Below are 21,556 nucleotides of genomic sequence, written 5' to 3'. Positions count from 1 at the left end.
GAAGTGCTGTATATCCTGTCCGCCTCTTAACATCAGCGTATTCAGGGATGAGAAACCTGTTATGCTCTGGTCGGCCCTACTCTGCTAGGTTATGAATATGTTCGAGGGTAAAATTCTCAGTTGAAGGAAAATGGGGTGTTATGGAGATTGAGGTGCAGACTTGCAGTAGTGGTGGGCGATGTGAGGGCCTGAATTCATGTCAGTAAGAGGGGGAGATCCGCCACTAGCATCTTTCTATGGATGTTAGCTGTGGGATGTATTCCAGGATTTGGAGAAGACCAAAGAGGCCCCTTCAGAGCAGTTGTATTACCTAACACGTAGGGCTTAGGTGGCCTGTTCTGTTCATGAAGTCTACAGTGAAAGGGTGGTTTCCCAGCCACAGTCTGCAAGGGGAGAGCCCATCCAGGTCACTCTGTGAAGGAATCCATGGAGACCAGTATGACAGATAAATTCTAGGCTTTGGAGCAGCAATTTCCAACCAGCGTACTTGCAAGAATTTTTAAGATATGCAATACCTGACTACGTTGTCAGGGCCACTGACCTCTTTTCCCTTAGATTGTCAAATAAAAAAATGACAACAGCCAACACAACAATAGTCGTCCGATTTGAATGAATTAAAGTTATTTCTATTTTTCTTGTCAGGTCAGCAGAATATATATTTTTTGGCGTGCCACAGAATGTTAGTAATTGCCTTATGTGTGTGGGGAGATGAAAAGTGTTGAAAATCTCTGCTTTAGAGACAGGCCCACTGCCAGGCCCATTGGTAGCGTCACTGATGGCTCTTTGGAGTGATTGGCAGGGGAAGCCTGTCCCCACAAGACTTTCGTCTTAGCGCAAGCATCCTAGGTGCCAGTATTCCTTCCTGGGCCTCTCTGGGGCCACCAGGCGTCTTGACTTACCTGGAGGCCAAGCCCATAGGTGCCTGATTCCTCCTCAGGGAAACATGGCAGCCTGTCCTTAGGCCTCTCTGGTGGTACCAGAGTGTATCAGTGAGGAAAAGCAATGTGGGTGTGCCTGATGGGATGGACCCCAGTGAGCAAGGAACCCTGGGTCAATACAGGGCAGAGGCTGCGGAGTTGCACAAATGTAGATTTAAATCCCAGCTATACTGCGTATATTCATAAACATTACTTAAGCTCCCGGGCCTCATTTTTCTCATCTGTAAGATGACAATAATAAATGCTATTGTGTTAGGCATTGGGACGATTAAGTGATATGGCATATGGGATGCCCCGATGCCAGGATAAATGCTATCCATCCCTGCTGCTGGCACAGACCAAGAGCAGTTGAACGCTGGCAAGATCATCATTCACTTGAATCAATCCTTCCCCCAGTTCAATATCCACAACGTTGACATTATTCATAGTCACCCTGCATGTCAAGGCTGAGTCCCACAGAACTTTTAAGTTTGGCCTCTCACACTCTCTCTACATCTGCTATTTCTAAATGTTTTCTCTCCCTTTAGCCTTCCCTAGATTTTTCATATCTTTTTAAAAATATATTTTTATTGATTGCAGAGAGGAAGGGAGAGGGAGAGAGAGAAAGAAACATCAATGATGAGGGAGAATCATTGATTGACTGCCTCCTGCATACCCCCTACTGGGGATGGACCCCAGAAGCCCGGCATGCGCCCTGACCTGGAATTGAACCCTGCCTCCTGGTTCATAGGTCAACGTTCAGCCACTGAGCCACGCCAGCCAGCTTGCGCCGTGGGAGGCAGTAGTGTGTGCACTCTTCTTGATGCAAATGTGACTTGAATTTGCACAAGATTAAGGCAGTATGTTGTTTTTCCATTAGCTGTTTTGATAATGCTTGGCAGTGTGTTGGCATTTTTGGCCACAGGAGCACATATTGAGACCATATTGTCAAGGAATACTTTTCAGTCTTTTCTAAGTCCCTTTTCTGGGCTGCATTGTTCGGATTTTCCATTGCTGAGAAGCATTCCCCTTTTCTTGCTCACATGAAAGTTTATCTGCCTATTTTCTGGGCTACCCTTTTCCTGTTGTTTGTGACACATGCAAAAAGTCTCTTGGATCTTTCTGTGTGTACTTTCTGCCTTTTGTTTTAGCATTATATTACTTGGAAGAGCTTAGAATCATCTAAAAATCAGATACTCTGGTATAGTCCCTCTGGGAGGTTAAGGGTGCCTGGAGGTACCTCAAGCATGGAGGTAGCAGATAAGCGTGAAGGAGCTTATGATGAGGAAGTATAGGGCATCAGACCAGGTGGAGGATGGCACAGACTCTGAGGGACATGACTGATTAGGTAGAGCCTCGAGTCAAGTTAGGGGCTCAGCAGACACCTCAGGAAGCCAGGTCGGCTAAGAAAGATATTCATTGTCCTGCTTGGCTTTTCTTAGGAATATGTGGCCCTTAAGCAAGAGATTCTGCTCGTGACGGGGCAAGGGTTTCCCAGGGGCTCTGTGACCAGTTTCCTGTCTTCTCAATTGCCATGGAGACTTCCATCTTAAAAATAGCCATTGGGTGGAATCTTAGTGTAAAAAGAAAGAAAGGAAAGAAATCCGAATATGTCACTGCAGTTGGCTCCCCGCACCCTGTGACTATTTATCCCTTGAAGTTTTCATCAGGTTTGTCTTTTCCTTATAGAGAAAGCGTTTATTCCTCCTTATGCTACATTGGCTTAACCAGGTGTGGGTCCCCGGTTGAAATTGGTTACATGGTCCTTTTGCTTCCGGAGGGGTCAATGGACATAGAAGCTAGGTGTGTGTGTGTGGCTGCTAGAGGCATCTCACCTCTTCAAATCTCAGCTTTGCCTCCTAGTCACTGGGGAACATTGGGAAGGTTATCTAACCTCTCTGTGCCTTGGTTTTCTGATCTGTAATACTCTCAAGAATAAAGATTTTTAAAAGAAAAATAAATAAAGGAAGTAAAACCTGGCAGGTGCTCACCACAGTGCCTGGTATACAATAGTCCCTCGGGACAGGCCAGCTGAGGTTTTTCTCTAGGGAGCATATAGCTTACCTTTGGGGCCTTGGCTCTCTGCACAGCAATGTGAACAGTTTTGTCAACAAATAGAAAGGTCATAGCTTCGCTTCACAGCTCGGAGGTAGCCATATCTGATCTCCATCTAGTTGTCAGATCCAGAACATTCTGTTTGTGCTCCTCATCTGCCAGCTTCAAAAAACAAGGGAGTGGGTAACATCTGGTTGCCTCAGTAAAGAATTAGTCAAGTAATTCAATAATTTTTACCTTCCTTGTCCTCTTCTCAACCTGAGACGTACTTTGCTCTGTGATAAGGTGTGGAACGAGGATTTATGTGCTGGCCTGCTGCCTTTGGTAGATTTAACGTCCCCCCTCAGACTTGGAAACTTTTGCAAAATGCTGCTTGAGTGTTTGGGACTCACCGAGTGCCTGATGTGGACTTGCTTGCTGACCTCCCTGGGCTCCCTCACTCTTCCCTCCGCCTGCGGAGTCTGATTTTGTTGGTTGGTTTGTAATGTACCTTAGCTGTTGTGTTAGGCTGAGAGTCACCTGTTAACCAAGCTCGTCTTCGTTGTTGGCTTTTTAGAGCCTGGTTATTTTGATTCATACGAGTCTTGTTTTTCCTGGGCTCCCTGGGGGAGCAGATGGACGTGAGGACTGGTTCCGGGGAGCCTGAGGTCAGGCTGGGGGTAGGAGGCATTGACGTTAAGATAACCATGTTTTTTCTTTTCCTACCTCACAGAGTTGTTTTGAGGCTAATGTAATTCTTAAAGTTTTTAGAAGATGAAATGCTTTGCAAATGCCAAGATACTAGAGTAGAACCTCAAAATAATGTGACACGTTGTTATACAGATTCACACACAGACACACATGTGCGAGTCATGTCACATGGCTCATGAAATCCCGGCCCATCGAGTGGGAAGTAGGAAGAGCCGTGGGATGTGCTTCCTGTTGGGTGCCCGAGCAGCCGAGCCCAACTCCCAGAGTGCACGGGAGCGGGATGAGAGAGCCTGTCTTCAGCGCCTGCAGCTCGTTCACAGGGCAGCCTGGCGTGAGTCCTGGGGCCCCCCGGCCCCTTGGTTTCCAAACCCACAAACGAGGGACCATAACTGGAGTGTTTTTAAAAAATACTATAGAGCCTCCTTTTTCCCACATATAAAATGGAGTTAATAATATCAACTTTAAAGATATTGAGGGAAATTGAATTAACTATAGGCTGTGATCTTTGGATTCCAGGGTGATCGGTGCTGTGTCTGATGGGAGGATTGTCATATCTGGGCATTCCTTGGGGCTCCTTCTTCAGCCCATATCTGCAGGAAGCATGGTTCAAACATGTCACCTCTTCCTACCCCTGGGGCAAAGGTGGGGGTGCTGAGGCCAGAATGTCCCTGACTGGGGTGGGGTGCAGAGCAGGCTCCCCACATCCAACATCTGACCTGCTGCCCTCTCCTGCTCTCACTCTCTGTCTGAACAAGGATCTGAATTGCTCTGTGCCTTCTCTTGCTATTGTTAAGCCACCCATGACCCTAGTGCCAGGGCTCCTTTGTACCTCAGCTCACGCTCGGGCATAAAGCGCGCTTCTCACAGCCCATGCCGTGTAAGTTCTAAGCATTACGGCAAATAGGACTTTGGGATGACAGACAAATACATTTGAGGAGGAAATGTTGGAAAATAATCCAATAGTGAGCTCCATTTGGTATTGGGCCTTTTATCAAGGCCACAACCTAAACCACTTTATGGAGTTAGGTAATAAAGTTATCATGTCAGATAATAAAAGGAGGAAGCAAGTACAGAAAGGAGGCCTGGAGACTCCGGAGTGGGGTGAGGAGCATGCAGGCAGACGATTCGGGGACATTCTCCTCACTGGCGGGTGCTGGAAAGCTGGGGGCCCTGGACTCCAAGTCCAGAGTGTGGGAGGGGCCCGTGACAGCCGGAGGGGAGATGATCGGGAAAGCAGAAGTTTGAGGTCTAGGCCTCCTCCGTGTTGCACAGCCATAGGAGCTGGTTCGTCTTTTGCTGCCATGAATTTTAAAGGACTTCCCCTTGAAGACTTAACCTGCTCTTGGTTCAGTGGAATTGGCTCCCAAACCTCTCATCCAACCCTTAGGGGCACGCAGCGCCCCTTCTCCCCTTGCCTGTCTTCACAGCTCCCCGTCCCGTTCCCAAAACTATCCCAGAGTCTCTGGCTCACTTCTCTGGAAACATGGACCTAGACAGTCCCTGAGGGCCAGGCTTTGTTCTGAGCTACAGAAGGCTTGCAAGTAGCTGTGCGCTGGGTGACTTTGGGGAACGCTGTCGACAGATGGAGGAAAAGGTCAGACGTGGGGTCCCTGAGCCAGGGTGGGCGAGGTCTTCTTCAGCGACGTATTTGTTCCTCTTGGCCTTCCTGCCCCCCATCTGTCCCTTTCCCGGTCCTGTCCCTGGTGGTCCTGGCCTCTCCTGCCCTCCCCCCAGCAGATGCTTTTTCCTTTCTGCTCCGGGCTGTTCTGGGGAGGAGGGGAGGAGGGGAGGATGTTGGAGCACTGCCTCTTATGCTATCAGACTCCAGCATTAGAATCTTGGAAAGACTCCACCTGGGAAAGAGTTCCAGAGAAAACAAACTTCAGATCCCGGCTCATATGGGAAAAGGCCTGTGTGCACGGAGGCAGCTTCAGGGACCTTGGCAGAGGCTGAGGCCAGCTTGGCCCTGCCTTTAATGGGCCTGCCCTGGGGCCTTCCAGGCTATGGATGCGGCGTGGCCTCCAAAGGAGACTTCTCTCTCAGGCTATAAAGATGCTGTTCATAGGCGTTGTAGTCTGTGGTCCCCGGCGAACCAACAGCTTTTGTTTTTCCGACTTTTATGTCCTAACTAAGGCAAGAAAGATTTCAAGGGGCCGAACACCCTCTTGTCTTCCCCTCTCGCACCCTGTACTTGTTTCCCTCTTGGAGATTAGCTGAATTTCTTCTATGGGAGAGAAGGTGCCAGAAAGAGGGTCTTGGGACCTGCGGGGTTATCTCCTAGGTCCTAAGAGTCATCCTTCCAGCCCTGGGAATCACCCAGGTAGCAGTGATGGGCACAAGTTCAGGTGCCCTGGCCCACGAAGGGGAGCAGGGACAAGCACGTTAGGGAAAGGGTCTGACAGAGGCCAGGTGATGGCAGGTCTTTCCTCCTGACTCCCTTGGGCAGTTCTTTAATGCCACCATGCCATACTAAGAGGGTACTATCTAGATGTCATGCGTACAATAAACGAGCCGCCCTGCAGGTCAAGCAGCGTGAGCGCAGGAGCTGGCAGCACCTGGATTTCTGCCTGGCACTGTGCACTTGAGAACAATACTTCCCTGTGTTTTTGCACTCGGGGCTCAAAACTGACCATTAACTGTCTGCCTCTTCTGCCAGGGGTCTTTTCAAACATAGACAATCATGGGATATTAAACTTGAAGGACAATAGAGATCATCTAGTCCCATCAACTCACTATATATATGAGGAACCTGAGGTCCAGAGTGGGGAAGTGTCTTACCCAAGGTCACATGGTGAGTTACCTCCTTTGGCTTTTCAATGCAGAACAGACCCCTCCCCCGGCCAGTGTTGATTCTGACCATGTTAAGACCTCCTTGAGTCTCCATATAGCCCAGAGGATGGGGAAGGATGAGGTGCCTATGTCGGGTGGTGCTCACATCCCTTAGGTGAGAAGAGTCTTCCAGGGAAGGGCGCTTTGGAGGCCTAGGTGAGGGCTGTGTGAGAGGCAAGAGAGGGCCCGGGGCCTGGGGAGGAACCAGAGGGGTCCTAGCCCTCTGCGCAGGCTGCCCAGACCCAAGAAAGCCCTTTGCCCCATCAGCAGAGGGCAGCCATCACAGAAACATCACATCTTGAAACGGACCCTCTCTCTAAACATGATGTCATACAAGGGAGGTTCCCTCTAGCTTCACAAATCCGAGCCTGCTTCCTGCAGAGGGGGCTCCCCACATCCAAGATGACAACACTCTGTTTTGATGAGGAGGGAGAAGTCTCAGTGCAGCCTGTTCAGTCTCTCCCCACCATATTCCCCACCTCCAGCTGCCTATGATGCACAGGCAAACACACACACTTTTCACAGACTTTCTTTTACCAACATTGTCTTGACCTGATGTTAACTGAAAAACCTCCTTTTAGAGATGCAATCAGGAACACCCACCTCTGGACACCCCCTTTCCGTCCATGGCAGTGTGGCCAGACGGAGCTGAGCTGCCATGGAAGCCCTCCTTGCTTGAGGCTGCCCATGGCCCACTGGCCCCAGGGCTGCACCTCAGGACAGTCCATCCCCATAAGATTGGAGACTGAGACGGTGGAGAGATCAGCTGTCATTTCCTAACCCTTCCTGGTGAAATGAGATGAAAAGTCCATGAGAAAGAGCGGTAGGCTTGGGAGTGCAGAGTTCCCTCCTCTCCCCCGCAGTGTGGTCACAGGTGGTCTGTGTGACTCCAGCTCTGGGGTTAGAAATGGCCCTCCAGTGTCCCTTCAGAATGGGGATCATCAGGGGTTCCTCCCACTGACACGAGGCCGCTCCCCCTCTTCCACTGACAAGCCGAGGCCAAGCCCCCGAGTATCTCGCTCACTTCCCTTCCTGGGTTCAGTGGAGGCTGCAGCAAAATGGAGTGTTTCCGATTTCTCTGACCAGGCTTGGTTTTAAGTTAATTTCCTCCTCTCCTTCCCTTTTGCTGACAGTTCATTTAGCTATTTCCAGTATGTCTGTGCCCGTATCTCCAGTTCTTCCCCCTTTCCAGCTCCCTCTCTGTTTGCCCTCCTAGTTTTGATCTTCTTTGGGGGTTTTGGTTTTTTACTTTATTTTGCCTTTTTCTGTTTTTCTGTTTTGTTTTTGTTTTTGTTTTTTATAGGTTTCAGAGAAATTATGTTGAATCCAATAAGCCTTCCTGGACATTCCAAGCCTCTTAACCATGGCATCTATGTTGAGGATGTCAATGTTTATTTCAGCAAAGGACGTCATGGCTTTTAAAAAACTCCTTTAAAGCCTCCCTGTTCTGATGCCACCTGGGTAGGCTGGCCCTTCTGAGAGGTTGGAAGCTCTAGGCCTTGTTCTCTTTGGATCCGGGGATGCTAAGTAGAAACTGCATGAGCCACGGGTGCCCACACCCTTGACCACCATCGAGACGGGTGTTCCCCATCCACACTGGCAGGGCCGCCCTCTCCCTCCAGCCATCACTGTGTTCCTCTTTGTCTGGCCTCCGAGGCAGCTCCCGCCACCATCTTTAGAGCCAATAAAGAGAATTCAAAACCTGTGCACCAGGAACCATCCTTTAAACACGCTAGCCATTCTCTTGCTTTGCAAAAACAACCCAGCCACCACAAGAAAGCCTGCTGAAGTCAGCTTTGCTCCGGCCTCACTTGCCCTGCCTGGAAGCCTGGGGTCTCCCTGGCTCAACTCTGAGCCACCTCGTCGCCCGCAGCCTCCGGTGGGGAAGAGCATCTAAGCAGAGGTGGAGCCGGCGGTGCGAGGAGGGGGAGCCAGGCCCGAATATTGGCACCAGATTAGGTCTCAGAGGAAAGAATGGAAACCCAGTTGTTTTCTATACTTTTATTTTTGGTGGAGAAAACCATACCTGTATATTTTTGGACACAGTTCCCCCTACTTCCTCTTCTCTCCGGAGCGGCTCACAGTGCGTGTGGCATTAGAAACTCCTCCTTGGCCCCTAGGTCTGCAGTGCGACACGCTTGGGCTGCAGGAGGTCCTGCCTGTGAGTTGGCCAGCCAGGGACCACGGCCCTTCCTGGTAGTCCATGATCCCAGGATTCTGTCTCGTCCCCATTTTCACTTGTTCTTGACTCTGAGCACTTGTGGAATCCAATGGAATCACCATGTCAAGGCCAAGAGGAGCTGAAGGGGAAGAGAAGTAAAAATGGGCCTCCCCCAGCCCCTCTCATGGCGCCAGTGGGAGTGTCATCCGTTCCCTGGTCACGATGCGTGTTCACCTGCTTGCTTTGACTCATGCCTTACCCCACGGCTGCCCTCTCCCAACGAGGGAGGTGACTTCCCCATTTTCAGCTTGACCCACTGGGGAGAGGAAAGGGAGGTCCCCTGCTTTGATTTTTAAAATAAAGGCGTAGTTGTAGGGCCTGAACCTCTCCCAGATTTGCTGCCACATTGGCTGAGAGGACTTTGGGGTGGACCCAGCGACCCCCGCCCACGGTACCTCCATTGTGGGAAGTCAGCCCAGGCTGCCCCTGGATGGTGGAGAGCCTGGAGCAGGGCGCCTCCCCCAGGGAGGTCCTAGGGCCCAATGGTGGTGGATCTAACCCACCAAGTTTGGGTGGCGAGGCACAGAACTAGGTCACAGACTCTCTGCCTTTGGCAGACTTCCCTGGGCGTGAGGGTTCCCACTTAGGGTTGATGTCCTGGTCCTGTGCATGGTGGCTCTTCATACCAGATGCCCAGCCTGATTCTGCAGATGCTCCCATGGCGTTCACAAACTCCAACTTTTCCAAGTTCTTGCCCAGTATCTGGGGTGGCCTCCCAGGTACCCGAGTCCCAAGTATCACCCAGGGATTCGGGGTGTCTCCAGGGCCACAAGGTGTGTGCTTGTCCGGCCCCTCCCAGCTCCCCACCACCCTGCGCCCCCTGCTTCATGTCAGGCTGTTCCCCACTGTGTCCTGCCAGCCCTGTGGGCCAGGCCTCCTCCTGAGTGTGGCTTTAAGGAGCAAGCTTGAGGGTGATGTTTTTTAATTATTGTAATCATTACCTCATTTCCAGCCTCCCAGGCTCCATCCATCCCAGCATCTTTTATCCTGCCATTTTCCTCACCTTGTGCTATCACAATGGGGCGTTGTGTTTCCACAGAGACTTATAGGAGTGTTCAGTGTATAGTTTCTTAATAAACACTTTATTTTCTAATGAAATGGCTGGATCAGACCTCTTATTTGGCAATTTTCCAAAGAATATGGAAGATATAGAAGTTCTAAGCTACTCACATCCCCCCCCCCTCCTATTTTACTGTTAATCTTTTAAAGAAGTTTCTTAGCCCAAGTCCTGTTTCCAAAGGTGTTTATAGTCTGTTCCTTTGGTGGCTGTCATTGAGACTCCTTCAGATAGGTCAAGTCCATCCTGTGAAGTGTTTTCTTACCTTACTAACAAGGAATTATAGGCACAGAGAGGTCGAGTGGTTCACCCGGGGTCACACAGCACAAGAGTCAGAAGCCAGATTCCTACCTGACTCGCCCAGACACTACTCAGGCGACTGAGACTCTTGACTTCTTGGTGGCTGGGGGACACTTCTGTTGTCCGAACAGCCATGGCCTATGGAGACCCTTTCTTCCGAGTGGATGTGTAGGGAGGTCTGGGAGTGGGGTTGACGGATCCTTTATGTTTAATGCACCAGCAAACCAGTGGGATGGGAGTGGTTTTATTCTTCCCTGTGGGCCTTGGGGAGGTGACCTTGCCCAGAGGAAGATGGGCCAACCTGTGGATCATTTATAGAGACACCCCATGCATGCAAGCACATGCACGCACACGCGAACACACACACACACACACTCTGACGTGGGCTAAACGCTCATGGCAGGTCTCGTGTGGGCTGCCAGAGAGGGAGGTAAGGGAGTCCTGGGGTCCTACTGAGAATAGCAGGCTAGCTGGGCACTTCTGTGCTCTTGGTCCTGGGCTCCGTCACAGCCGAGAAGGTTGAAATGCCTTCTCTAACCTATAATATCTCCCTCTAGGCTCCCCGGGAGGGACGGAGGGAAACTCCTCAGGGTGGCAGTAGCAGATGTGACAGGGCAGCGGAGAGGATGAAGTGACGGGGAGCCACCCTCCCCGCTCCGCCTGCCCACCACGCTCCCACGCTGCCGCTGGTGACGTGGGTGAAGCTGCCTGCAGCCCCCAGTTTCCTAGCTCTGACTCAGTGTTCGCCTTTAGAAGTCTTGTTCCCACCCCTGCACTTCCCACCTCCTAGGAATATAGTCTAGATCTGACAGTGTAGTCCCAGAGCTAAAGAAGCCGCCTCCTCCAATCCTACTTGACCCCAAAAGTGAGTTGAAGGAGACGTACTGACAAGAGAGAAGGTTCCTTGTTGGCTTTTGGGGTGCTTCAGAGATTCCATCAGGATTCTGAGGCCCATCTGGGTCGATTTCAATCTCAATTCCTCCTCCTCAGTGGGTAAAACTTTCCTAAAGTGACCCCCTTTTCCCATTGGGGTTACAGCTCTTGCTCAGGGGGACAAGGTCTCACACCTCTCGGCATCCCGTCCTGTTCCGTCAGGACACTTGTGCCTCCTGTCATGAACTACCTGGGTGGGTACCTGAGAGGGTGGGTCCTCCGCACCCCCAGACTTTCAGGTGGGTGGGAATGGAGGCCGAGCTCGGGTTGTGTGTTCTGGGTGGGGGGCGATGAGAACTAGGGAGGATGAGGAAGCTGTGGGCTAGCCTCGGACTGGGGCGTGCTGGCTCCCGTGAGGATCTCTGAGAGGCACGGATCCTACAGGGCACAGAGGATGCTGATGGCCCAGAGTCTGTGTCGAAGGCCTCCAGCCCACGGCATGACCGGGTCTGTGCAGGTCTGCTTTGGGAAAGGTTTGGAACCATTGGAGGTAGAGAGGAAAGGCAGAATGACCAGCTTCTCAGAGAACAGCCAGAGCTGTAGAGACCTCCTGGCTGAGGGCTCTGAGGAAACAAGCCTGGAAAACAGGAGATGCGTGAGCCCTGGGAGTCTCAGGGTCGTGGTGTCTTCCCATGACTCTGTGCGAGCAGGAGCTGCTCAAGGCCTCTCGGACGAGCATGCACCTGGCTGTGGTCTGGCTGAGGGTGGAGAGAGGGGCATGTGGAGGAGACGAGCAGGGAGCTTGGCTTTCCTGAGAGGCAAAGACACTGAGCAGTTCTCCCCTTTGCCCCCGTCTGAGAGCGATGCCAGTTGATGTCTGAGGATGTGGAGGGCGGGTCAGAACTCCCGCTCAGCTGTGGAGAGGCTGTGAGGACAGAGGAGTTTGAGGCTCAGAGCATCACGGCAGCTCGGAAAACCCCACCGAGCCTGACTTCGGTGAGGGCCACCGGAGGCCTTGGTGGCTGACAGGGACAACCAACTCGTCTTGGTGCCTCTCCTTTTCTCGTGGCTCCTGCCAGCCTCGTGCTGTTACCATGGTAGCAACATGGAGCCGGGTTCTCCTTCGGGGGCCTCACTGGAGCAGTTGGCCCGTTTCCCTTAAAAAAGACACGGTCTCCCCGTCGCTTGTCCCGGGTTCATTCTGCGGTGAGAAGGGCAAGGACCTGTTCCCGGTAAAGTGACCTCATGGCTCCCCACGTGGCCTGGTGATAATTCTCTAACGGGCTCGGGAATGCCACCCACTTTCATGCTGGGAAGCTCACACAGTGCTGGTCTCTCTCCGCCCTTGTGTCGTGTTAGAATTGCATCGCAGCGTTCCTGACTTGGCAAGGCTCACGGCAGCCTTTTGGCCAAACAGCCTGCAATCTTGACCCCCAAACCGACGTGTCCGGGAAAGAGAGGGTGGCAGGTTGGGGGCAGGGTTCACTCACGGGTGCTGGTGGAGGAATGGCATCCGTGTACAGAGTCTGGGACACGGTCTTTCTCAGTGGCCCAGGGAGGCATGTCCTTGACATCACCAGGTTCTGGAGGCTGTCGGGGACACATACCACGGAGAGTCCTGAGTCTGAAGCTGACGGGGGGGCCAGGAGACCCCTGGACCTACAAAGGCCCTCTCACGTCCAGTCTCTCTCAGCACTTGCCAGACAGGCAGGCTCCAAGATCTGCCCTCCTGCTGCCAAATCAAGGACAGCGAGTCCTCAAGTCTGGGTCCAGGGCCCGCCTGCAGACAGTCGCAGGGAGCAGGAACATGCCAGAGTCCAGGCTGGCTGCTAGCTCAGCCCAGCCGATGCCTGACGTGCACACCAAGTGTCAGCATGCCTTCGGTGTTAGTCCTGAGAGAGAAGTCACGTGACGGAGAGCCCGAAAAGCAATCTGAAGGCAGTTTTTGTCCTGAGCATTAGTCTCTGAACGCTCAGCCTGGCGGAGAGGACACAGCCGTGGCCCCTGACTCTCTCTGGCTGTCCCCCTCTGGGGCCACAGCTCTGGACCGAAGCCTGTCACTCCAGAGGAGCCAGGCGCAGAGCCGGCCAGTGAGAACTTGAGTCCGCGAGGAGCCGAGGGGACACCTCCCATGGAGCGCACATCCTGAGAATGTCCTTCCTGGGAGAACTTAAATTCCGCGTCCGTGTCTGAACGACTCATGGCATCGTTCAATCTTCATGGCTGTCGGTTTGACATTTCTCGCTACTGTAACGGGCAATTGCCGCCTCGTACCTTTAATGCCAAATGGCTAATCTGGTCATTTAGAAAAACAGAGTAAGCCCCTCACACAGTTTCGGGAAGATGTCTTTGGCCACCTTAATACTTTTTTATTGAGTCAACCACTTGACCAACCATCGTCCACACGAACTGATATGTTTTCTGGGCAAAGCTCCAGTTTCTGCCATGTGGTTCTTTCTTCATTTGAAACCCCCGACTTGCACAGACACCCCTTCCTCTCTGCCTCTAGTTTTTAGATAAGTGATGTTGTGGGGATCAAGTGCCCCCCTTCCGTTGGCTGCAGCGCCGCTTCCTTTTAGTCTTGTGAAATGCTAGGAGTCCAGTCAGGTAACTTTGGAGACCGTTGCCATGGCCACCTGTGGTAGAATCGCAAGTGCACGGAGGAATGTTAAAGGCTCTGACAAGTCCTGCTTTACGTCACATTCCACATGTAATGGAACACAGAATGCCCTTCATTTAACACCTGCTAATAAACCGACACACACACTTTAGGAAAACTGAGTTAAGATGTGGTGAGGAGCTTTTTAAAGAAGAACCAAGCAGATGTGTTCGCCAACCACCAGCCTTCCGATAATTAAGATGAACAACACAGCCCAACGCCTTAGCCTAGCTGCAGGCTCAGTCCCCACTCCCGCTGCGCTCTGCTTTGCACAGACACAGACATGATCTTGGAGCTGGCGGGCAGGTACGGGAAACCTGCCCTGTGATCTCTCCGAAGAAAATGGTAAGTCGCTTCACATAAGTGCCTGAGACTCCAGCCCTAACCCTGGCCACCCTTCCGGGCTGGTGGAGGCGGCACCCCCTAGTGGTAGCACTAGGAAGCGAAGACCTGGCGCCCAGTGTCTGCACTGCTACTAACAGTGCCTTGGGGTAAGTTGCCTTTCCCTGTTCCTCATTTGTCTCTGAGCTTAGATGAAAGACTGCCTCCACAGGTGCCCCCAGGAGTCAGCACTGTCTCCGAGTGGGGGACATCTTTAGTCCTTGGATCTGACTCTCCCTGCTGAGTGCCTTGGTGTATCGTCTGGGAAGAAGGACCTTTGCCCCCTCCTGAGTGCTGGGGAGGCTTGGAAGCAAGAGGGCGGTAGTAAGAGGAAGAGAGAGCCACCCCTGGGGTTGGGGCTGGGAGACTTCTCTGGGTGAGGAAGGGAGCAGCTGCTCGGGGGTTAACAGACCCTCTCTGTCGCAGCAGGACAGGGCCACGTGGGAGTTCTCTTCGAGATTTTCCGACTTTGATCTCAAGAAGGCAGCTCTGCCTGACAAATAGTCTGAAATGTCAAAGAATAAATGTGAAAGCTTGAGGGGTTGCTCCCCTGGGAGTTGCCTGGGCCGGTTAGGGAGGGTGAGGAGCAGGGAGAGAGGGACACAGCAGAACCCTTCACATAAAGATTCCGACGTGGTTTTGTGATATTTAAGGAAAAAAGAAAACGCTGAATTATTTATAGCGCAGAAGATGGAAGCAGGCTGTAAAGAAGTGGCCGGGCTTCAGATAATAGTTCACTTTCCATTACTTAGCTGCCCTGTCTTTGAACTCGTAAAACTTCTCTTATTTGGTGACGTGGTATTGGCCTCTCTTTGAGTTATCTATTATCATCGGCATCACTGTTGTTAATTTAATTAAGAGCATGCACGTCCTTTGATATGGGAGCGGAGGGGAGGCAGTTTCTAGAAATCATGGTTGCAAAGACAGGAGATCCCTCTCTCTCGTGAAAGGTCTTCAGCACGTCCCTCAGGACCTCTTCCCGCCCCATCAGCTTCCAGCCCCCGCCTCCTCCAGCAAGAACTCGGGGGACCCCGCTCAGCATGGGCGAAAAGCACCTTGGTTTGGGCCTGGCCAGCAAGTGGCCATGTTGACCTGGGAGGGGAATATTATTTCTCAGTTGTTGCATCTGAAACAAATGGAGGCTCATTTTATCTTCCTCTCCTGGGTGTGCAGGTGTATGAAGGATACCACATGTTCAAAACACCTCCGTACCTGGGTAGTCGGGGGTGATGGCATGTGAGTGGGGAGAAGAGGGAGGTAAAGAAATTAAAGGGGGAAACACAGAAGTGATGGAAGTTTTGGTGGTGAAGCTGGCAGGAATGGGGTCTTTTCGCCTGTTTATGCTGGTCAGTGATGTTGCTTAAATGTTAAAAAAAAAAAAAAGCTTCTGGTAGATAATCATGCCCTGATTCTATAGCATGGCTAATTGAAATCCACTAATAATCCCCAAATTGCAGTTCAATTTAAAATTACAAGCTTCGGATGCCCTATGTTCCCTTTCCACACATGATACCAGCGTGCCCTGGTCCCTCTCCCACTAATTCTTTCTGCAAACCCTTGACACTCTCAGAGGCGCAAACAAACGGAGTCACTTTGGGGACCTTTTGGGGTGTTCAGGAGACGCTAATCAACATGCAAATCAGACCATCCGTGAACCTTCAAACAAGCAACGTGGTCTCTAGGAGGCATTGCTTTTATTGCAGACACTAACACCTCTGCTTTTTCTCCAGACTTTTTTTCCTACCTCCAAGAACCTAGAGAACATTCTGCAGTGAAAATGTCACAGTGACACTCCTGTTCTGAAACTCTGAAAATGTACTTATTTTTATACTCTCAGACCTATCTACCGCTCAGAAAGGTCTTCCCAGTTATTCCCCTCGATGTAGGCGTGGAAGGGACAGGCCTAGTGCAGACAAGTGAGTAGTTATGAGGCAGTATGATGGAATCACGTGTGAGGTGAGCATGGAGGAAGGTTCTTAAATGTAGTTCTTTTTAAAAAAAATACATATTTTTATTGATTTCAGAGATGAACGGGGAGAGAGAGAGGAACATCAATGATAGAGAGAATCATTGATCAGCTGCCTCCTGCACACCCCACGCTGTGGACCCAGCCCGCAACCTGTGCAGGTGCCCTGACTGGGAATTGGATCATGACCTCCTGGTTCATAGGTCGACGCTCAACCACTGAGCCATGCCAGCTGGGCTTAAATGTAGCTCTTAAAATCACTGAACCGTGATATCTGTTTGCAGCTGTGTAAATAGAAATGGCAGTTCAGAGAACCCCACAAGTGGGATGATCAGTTGAGGCGTTCCCTTATTTAGAGAGATGTCCGTTCCTTGCAGCCTTGGGAATCCCGATCCCGTTGGCACCCAGCTCAGTACCATGGTCCTTTGGCAACCCGGGCTGCTTAAGGCAGGCATTCCTCCTACTGGACCATGTCCACACTCGGGCAGCGCTCATACAGCGGCATGCCCTTGTGAGGTTGCCATGGAGACTGACCCTGAGGCCTTCAAAATTGATTGGTATTTATTGGGGATCTGCAGTTTTCTAGATGCTGTGACTGAGAAAGACAGAGAGAGAGAGGAAGGGAGAGAGACAGAGAAAGAGAGACAGACAGACAGGCATGGGCTGCACCCTGCCCTCCCTCATTCGTGGGCTGTTGGGAGGATAGCTTTCTGTAACAGAGAGGTAAAGACCCTGGCGAAATGAATGGGAAGGTTTTTTTCCCCTTCTAATAACATTGTGGTGGTGGTGTTTTTATTTCTGATTATAAAAGTAATTCATGGTCACAGTAGAAAATCTGTTGAAATTCAGAAAAGCACACAAACACGTAAATTATCTGATCATCCCTCACCCGGAGCACTATTACCATTTGCAGCTTCCTGCCCTCTGAGCTTTCCTAGGTACATATTCCATTATTTACCAGAATCGAGCCATTCTGCCTGCACCTGCACACTTACATTATGCTGCTACTTCCTTTTTCATAAGAGTGTTTGCATGTGCCATTTAACGAATCTTTTGCGACATAAACATTTTTGTATTGGTGATATATTCAACACACACACACACACACACACACGTGCAAATTGTACACAAATGTTCATAGTAGCCTTTTTCAGAATACCCACAAAGTAGAAACAGCCCAAATGTGTATCAGCTGATGAGTGGATGAACAATCTATGGTGCACACACATGATGGAAGACTACTCAGTAATAAGAAGCAGTGAGGTGCTGCTGCATGTTGCCACATGGGCAGACGTCAGAAACAGTACGCACAGCGAGAGAAGCCAGAGCCGAAGGAGCCGCTACGAGAGAACTTCCTCATTCTCTTGTAGCGATACATACTATTCCATTGATTGGTGTATCCAGATTCATTTAATTGCTTTACAGTATTTTGCTCTTGTGTATAATTGCTGTGGGTTGAACCTGAATAGTATTTTTTAAGATAAATTTTTTAAATATATTTTTTTTATTGACTACAGAGCAGAAGGGAGAGGGAGAGAGAAATAGAAACATTAATGAGAGAGAATCATTGATCAGCTGCCTCCTACTGGGAATCGAGTCCACAACCTGGGCATGTGCCCTGACCAGGAATTGAACCATGACCTCCTGGTTTGTAGGTCGATGCTCGACCACTGAGCCACGCTGCCAGGCCTAAATGTAATATTAACACAGGGCCAGGTAACTCCCATGGGTGATTTGGCCAGAGCCTTACTGATTTTTAGGGCTGGGGATTCTGAGCTGTCTAGTCCAGAAATGTTAATGGCATTCTGAATGGAGCTGCTAATCTTGTGTGTTGTACAGACGACTAACCAAGCGTGGCCCTTGACTTTCTCAAGGTCAGAGCGAGGGTCGGGAGGCATGCCCGATGCATTCCGACCTCCCGCCCTGGCCTTTAAGCAGACGGCCTCCCAGGAATGCGTTGATTGGGGCACAGCCATAGCGAGTGACGCTGGTGTAAAAAGGCCACAGACAATTCAGAGCGAGGCATTTGCAGCCAACCCTTGATCTGGGCTCCAGGCGGAGGAGGGGCCCACCCTGGAGAGAAGTCAGCAGCTAGAGCAAATAGAAGGGAACAGCAGTGGAAAGAAGATGGGCGGCGGGGGGGTTGGTCATGAGATTATCCAAACTGGCAGCTTTGGAGGCCAAGGGATAGCGGTGTTTTGGAGTGCTCAGTGGTGGCAGCAGAGCCCATGTTCAGGGTTCCAACATGCCTCCTCCTTTTTTTCTCTAAAAAGGCCCTTAGAGCCCAGGCGGTGTGGCTCAGTGGTTGAGCTTCAACCTGTGAACCAGGAGGTCACGGTTCAATTTCCGGTCAGGGCACCTGCCCGGGTTGCAGGCTCCTTCCCTAGTAGGGGGCATGCAGGAGGCAGCCAATCCATGATTCTCTTATCATTGATGTTTCTCTCACTCTCCCTCTCCCTTCCTCTCTGAAATCAATAAAAATATACTTAAAAGGGCCCTTAGTGTCCTTCTGGGGGGACCGTGGGATAGAAGCTAACCAGGCAAGAGACATTTACCCTCCCCTCTTCCATCTTCCTGGGCTGTGTCTGCTGGAGACCAGACCCCGGGGAAAGGCAAGACGCGTGGACCACACAGCAGATGATGCAGAAGGAACCCAGACATCCTGGGCACAGGCAGGCGTAAGGGAGCGGCATGAAGGATTCAAATCCGCAGGCAACCGAGGAGGGGAATAAACAGGCCTGGGAGGAGCAATGAAGTCGAGACCAATAGTGCAATTAGGTTGTGTCGCTTCCCACGGCCCAGGCAAGCTGTTGTTGGTCATCTGTCAGAGGCGGCTGCCAAGGTGCCATGTGTGTTCCAGGATCCCTGGGGGCTGGTCCTTCCTGGCTGCCAGGTGAGGGCGGGGCCATGGCCGCCAGCCCTGGAAGCCCACTTGGGCGTGTGTGGCCACCGTCCGAGGTTCTGGCATCTCCTGGAAGCCAGGGCGCTGGGAATGAAGGAAGTACAGGGTGGAAGGGACTCTGAGCTCCCGCTCTCCTCCCTCCTGGCAGTGACTGCTGAGAAGCCGCTGTGAGTGAGTGGAGCAGGAGTTTGCTGGTGAAGGCCAGGCCAGAGGGAGGCCTGCTGCCCTCACCCACCCACCTGTGCCCATTTACTGCTCATTCCCTCCCGCCGTGCCCGTGGCAGGGAGCGGGGCTCGCAGACAGCACAGTGCAGCCAGACCTGTCACCATAGCCACTCAGAGCTGGCTCACTTCCTGCCCGGCTTCACCCCCACCCGCCTCCTGTTCCTGCTGCCTCTGGGAGTCAGTCTGCAGATCTGCTAACGCCACAGCGCCCGGCACGGTGGCTGCCGGATAAATAGCTGTTTAGTTTTCAAAAGTTGTTAACCAAGCCCTTCATTAAATCCTTCTTTCCTTTTGAAGATCTCTTAGGAAGGAGTGTTTCCCGTTTCCCTGGAAGTTCACCCACACGATCGACCCACCGACTGAGGGTTTTTTATGCCTCAGTGGCACACATTCTCTTAACGACAGTCAGCGACTTAATGACTGTTTAAACATCCTGCAACGTGCTGGGCTGTGCATCCGGGTGCCAAAGATGGTTCAGATCTGGCCGCAGCTATAGGCACAATGAAGTCACACACAGCATCGCGATAAACACCTGTGTGTCTGGGATTCCAGAATCCTGATCATACCTGTGTCTGATGATACGTGAGCATCCCTCCTGCGATGCAAGACAGCTAGTGTCGCGAGAGCTCAGGGAAGCCTTGGCCAGGCCCTGAAGGACGAGATGCACCTGTGTTGAGTGAGGACTAAGAAAGCCAGGGCGGTTGGGGCCTCAGGCGATCCGTGACTTGTGACCAGTGGGTCAGGGAGGGAAGTGGTAAGAGGGTGAAGGCTTGGGAACGCGTAGGGAGCGGAGGTCGGCAGATGGCACGGGAGAAGGTAAACTGGCCGCCCGTAGGTGATGAAGGGGGCGCGGGAATTTCCAGGGCAGGTGGGGCACGCACTGCTTTTCGTGAGGCTGAGGAAACCTTGTCCTGGAGGTGACATGTCAGTGGGGAGGACAGAGGTGAACACTGGATTCAAAATTGGGTGGAAGAAACGGGTCCCGCAAGCTTGGGTGGAGGGGTTGACCTTGGCATAAAGAACCATCAATGCATCTAAGGCTGTGGTTCTCAACCTGTGGGTCGCGACCCTTTCACAGGGGTCGCCTAAGACCATCGGAAAACACATGTATAATTACATATTGTTTTTGTGATGAGTCACTATGCTTTAATTATGTTCAATTTGTAACAATGAAATTGGAGGTCACCACAACATGAGGAACTGTATTAAAGGGTCGCGGCATTAGGAAGGTTGAGAACCACTGATCTAAGGCAACAGGGGAAGATAAAAAGGAGGTGGGGAGATCGGGAGAGAAAGGGAATTAAGGTCATTTCCTTCTGTTTCCTTCTCGAATAGAGAACAGAGTCCTGAGAGTGAGTGAGTACACCTGTTGTCCCCTTGGGAGGAGGTCCCAGGCCAGACTTGCTTAGGAAGGGGTCCAGGTATGGATGACCTTTCACTCCTCAAAGAGGCCGACGCTCCCTGTTCCCACTGGGAGTCTGGGCGGATCTCAGTTTCTCCGCACATTTCACCAGGGTCTGCTCCTCGCGTGGCCTGGCGGCGTGCCGCCGGGGAAGTGTAGCAGGCCAACTCCTGCGTCCTCAGTGCCCTGTCCCGCTGAGAACTGAACTTGGCAGCCATGGCAGAACGTGGCGGCCCCGTTGCCCCACACCCAGCCTGCGCCCCAGAGCCTGAGTGCGCCCCACACCTTGCCTGTCCCTCGCCATCACCTTCGGAAGAGGTTCCTGGAGGCCACCTGATTGCCAAGGAAGCTGAGGCCTTCCCAGTGGGTGAGGGGCCCTTTGGGGTTCGGTGAGTTAGTGCTGCGCTCAAGCCCTCGTCTGAGGGCAGGGCCTCAGGTGGAGGAGAAATCAGGATTTCAGGGAAGATGGAGAGCCTGAGTTCTGGTTTTCAATGGCTTTGACATTCCCGTGTTCGCTGGTGGACTCTGTGCTCGGAGGACCGTGGTCTTCCGCTCGGTATGAACTCAGAGCTGCAACTGCCCTGCTGCGGGGCGCTGTCCCGGGTTAGTCATTGCTCTGTCTCCTTGGCTTCTGATTCAGTTCTGCTGAAGCTGCAGCCACCCCGGCCGGTGCCGGATCGGCTCACTCAGTGTTTTCGGAGTCACGGGGGCCGATGGGATAATGATGATAAACCCGCCACGGCCGTCCCTCATCTGTCCAACTAATAGCGCGGAGCTGCTGGGGCGCGGCTCTGACAGACACAGCCAGCTCTCCGGATGCGTGCGTTCCACGGGGAGACCGGCTGGTAAACAGAAAGGAGTCCGTGAGACAGCGACCCGATGGCAGCAGGCTCTCCGTGAACATTCCCGCGGTGCCCTGTGATGGAAATGGGCCTGTCGGTGGGACAGTTGCAGAGCGGGCATTCGTTCGGGGCCAGGTGGTGGCTGCTGTCTGGATGTGAAGTGGCACTGAACTCGGAAAGTGTGGAAAGAGAAGGAAGGGCAGTGGGTGGAGTGGAGGGCGGTGGAGGAGGGGCTGC

General features: G+C 52.0%; 1 protein-coding gene across 2 annotated transcripts in view; it reads left to right on the top strand.

Moving 5' to 3' along the window:
• The window catches only part of NTRK3 (neurotrophic tyrosine kinase, receptor, type 3), a 221,922-nt gene that overhangs the window by 142,758 nt on the left and 57,608 nt on the right, over positions 1–21,556 (top strand). Inside the window, exons 13-14 of one of the 2 annotated variants that reach the window (XM_005873378.2) lie at positions 6,319–6,453; positions 7,795–9,810. The exons of the other annotated variant lie outside the window; for it this stretch is intronic. Coding sequence (XP_005873440.1) covers positions 6,319–6,453; positions 7,795–7,913 — 254 coding nt within the window. The 3' untranslated portion in view covers positions 7,914–9,810. Of the gene's footprint in view, positions 1–6,318; positions 6,454–7,794; positions 9,811–21,556 lie in introns of those variants that run through there. 2 annotated transcript variants of the gene reach the window in all.

Source organism: Myotis brandtii, unplaced genomic scaffold, assembly GCF_000412655.1.
Source record: "Myotis brandtii unplaced genomic scaffold, ASM41265v1 scaffold409, whole genome shotgun sequence".
Classification (NCBI taxonomy): Eukaryota; Metazoa; Chordata; class Mammalia; order Chiroptera; family Vespertilionidae; genus Myotis; species Myotis brandtii.
This window is presented reverse-complemented; position numbering and strand designations above follow the sequence as displayed.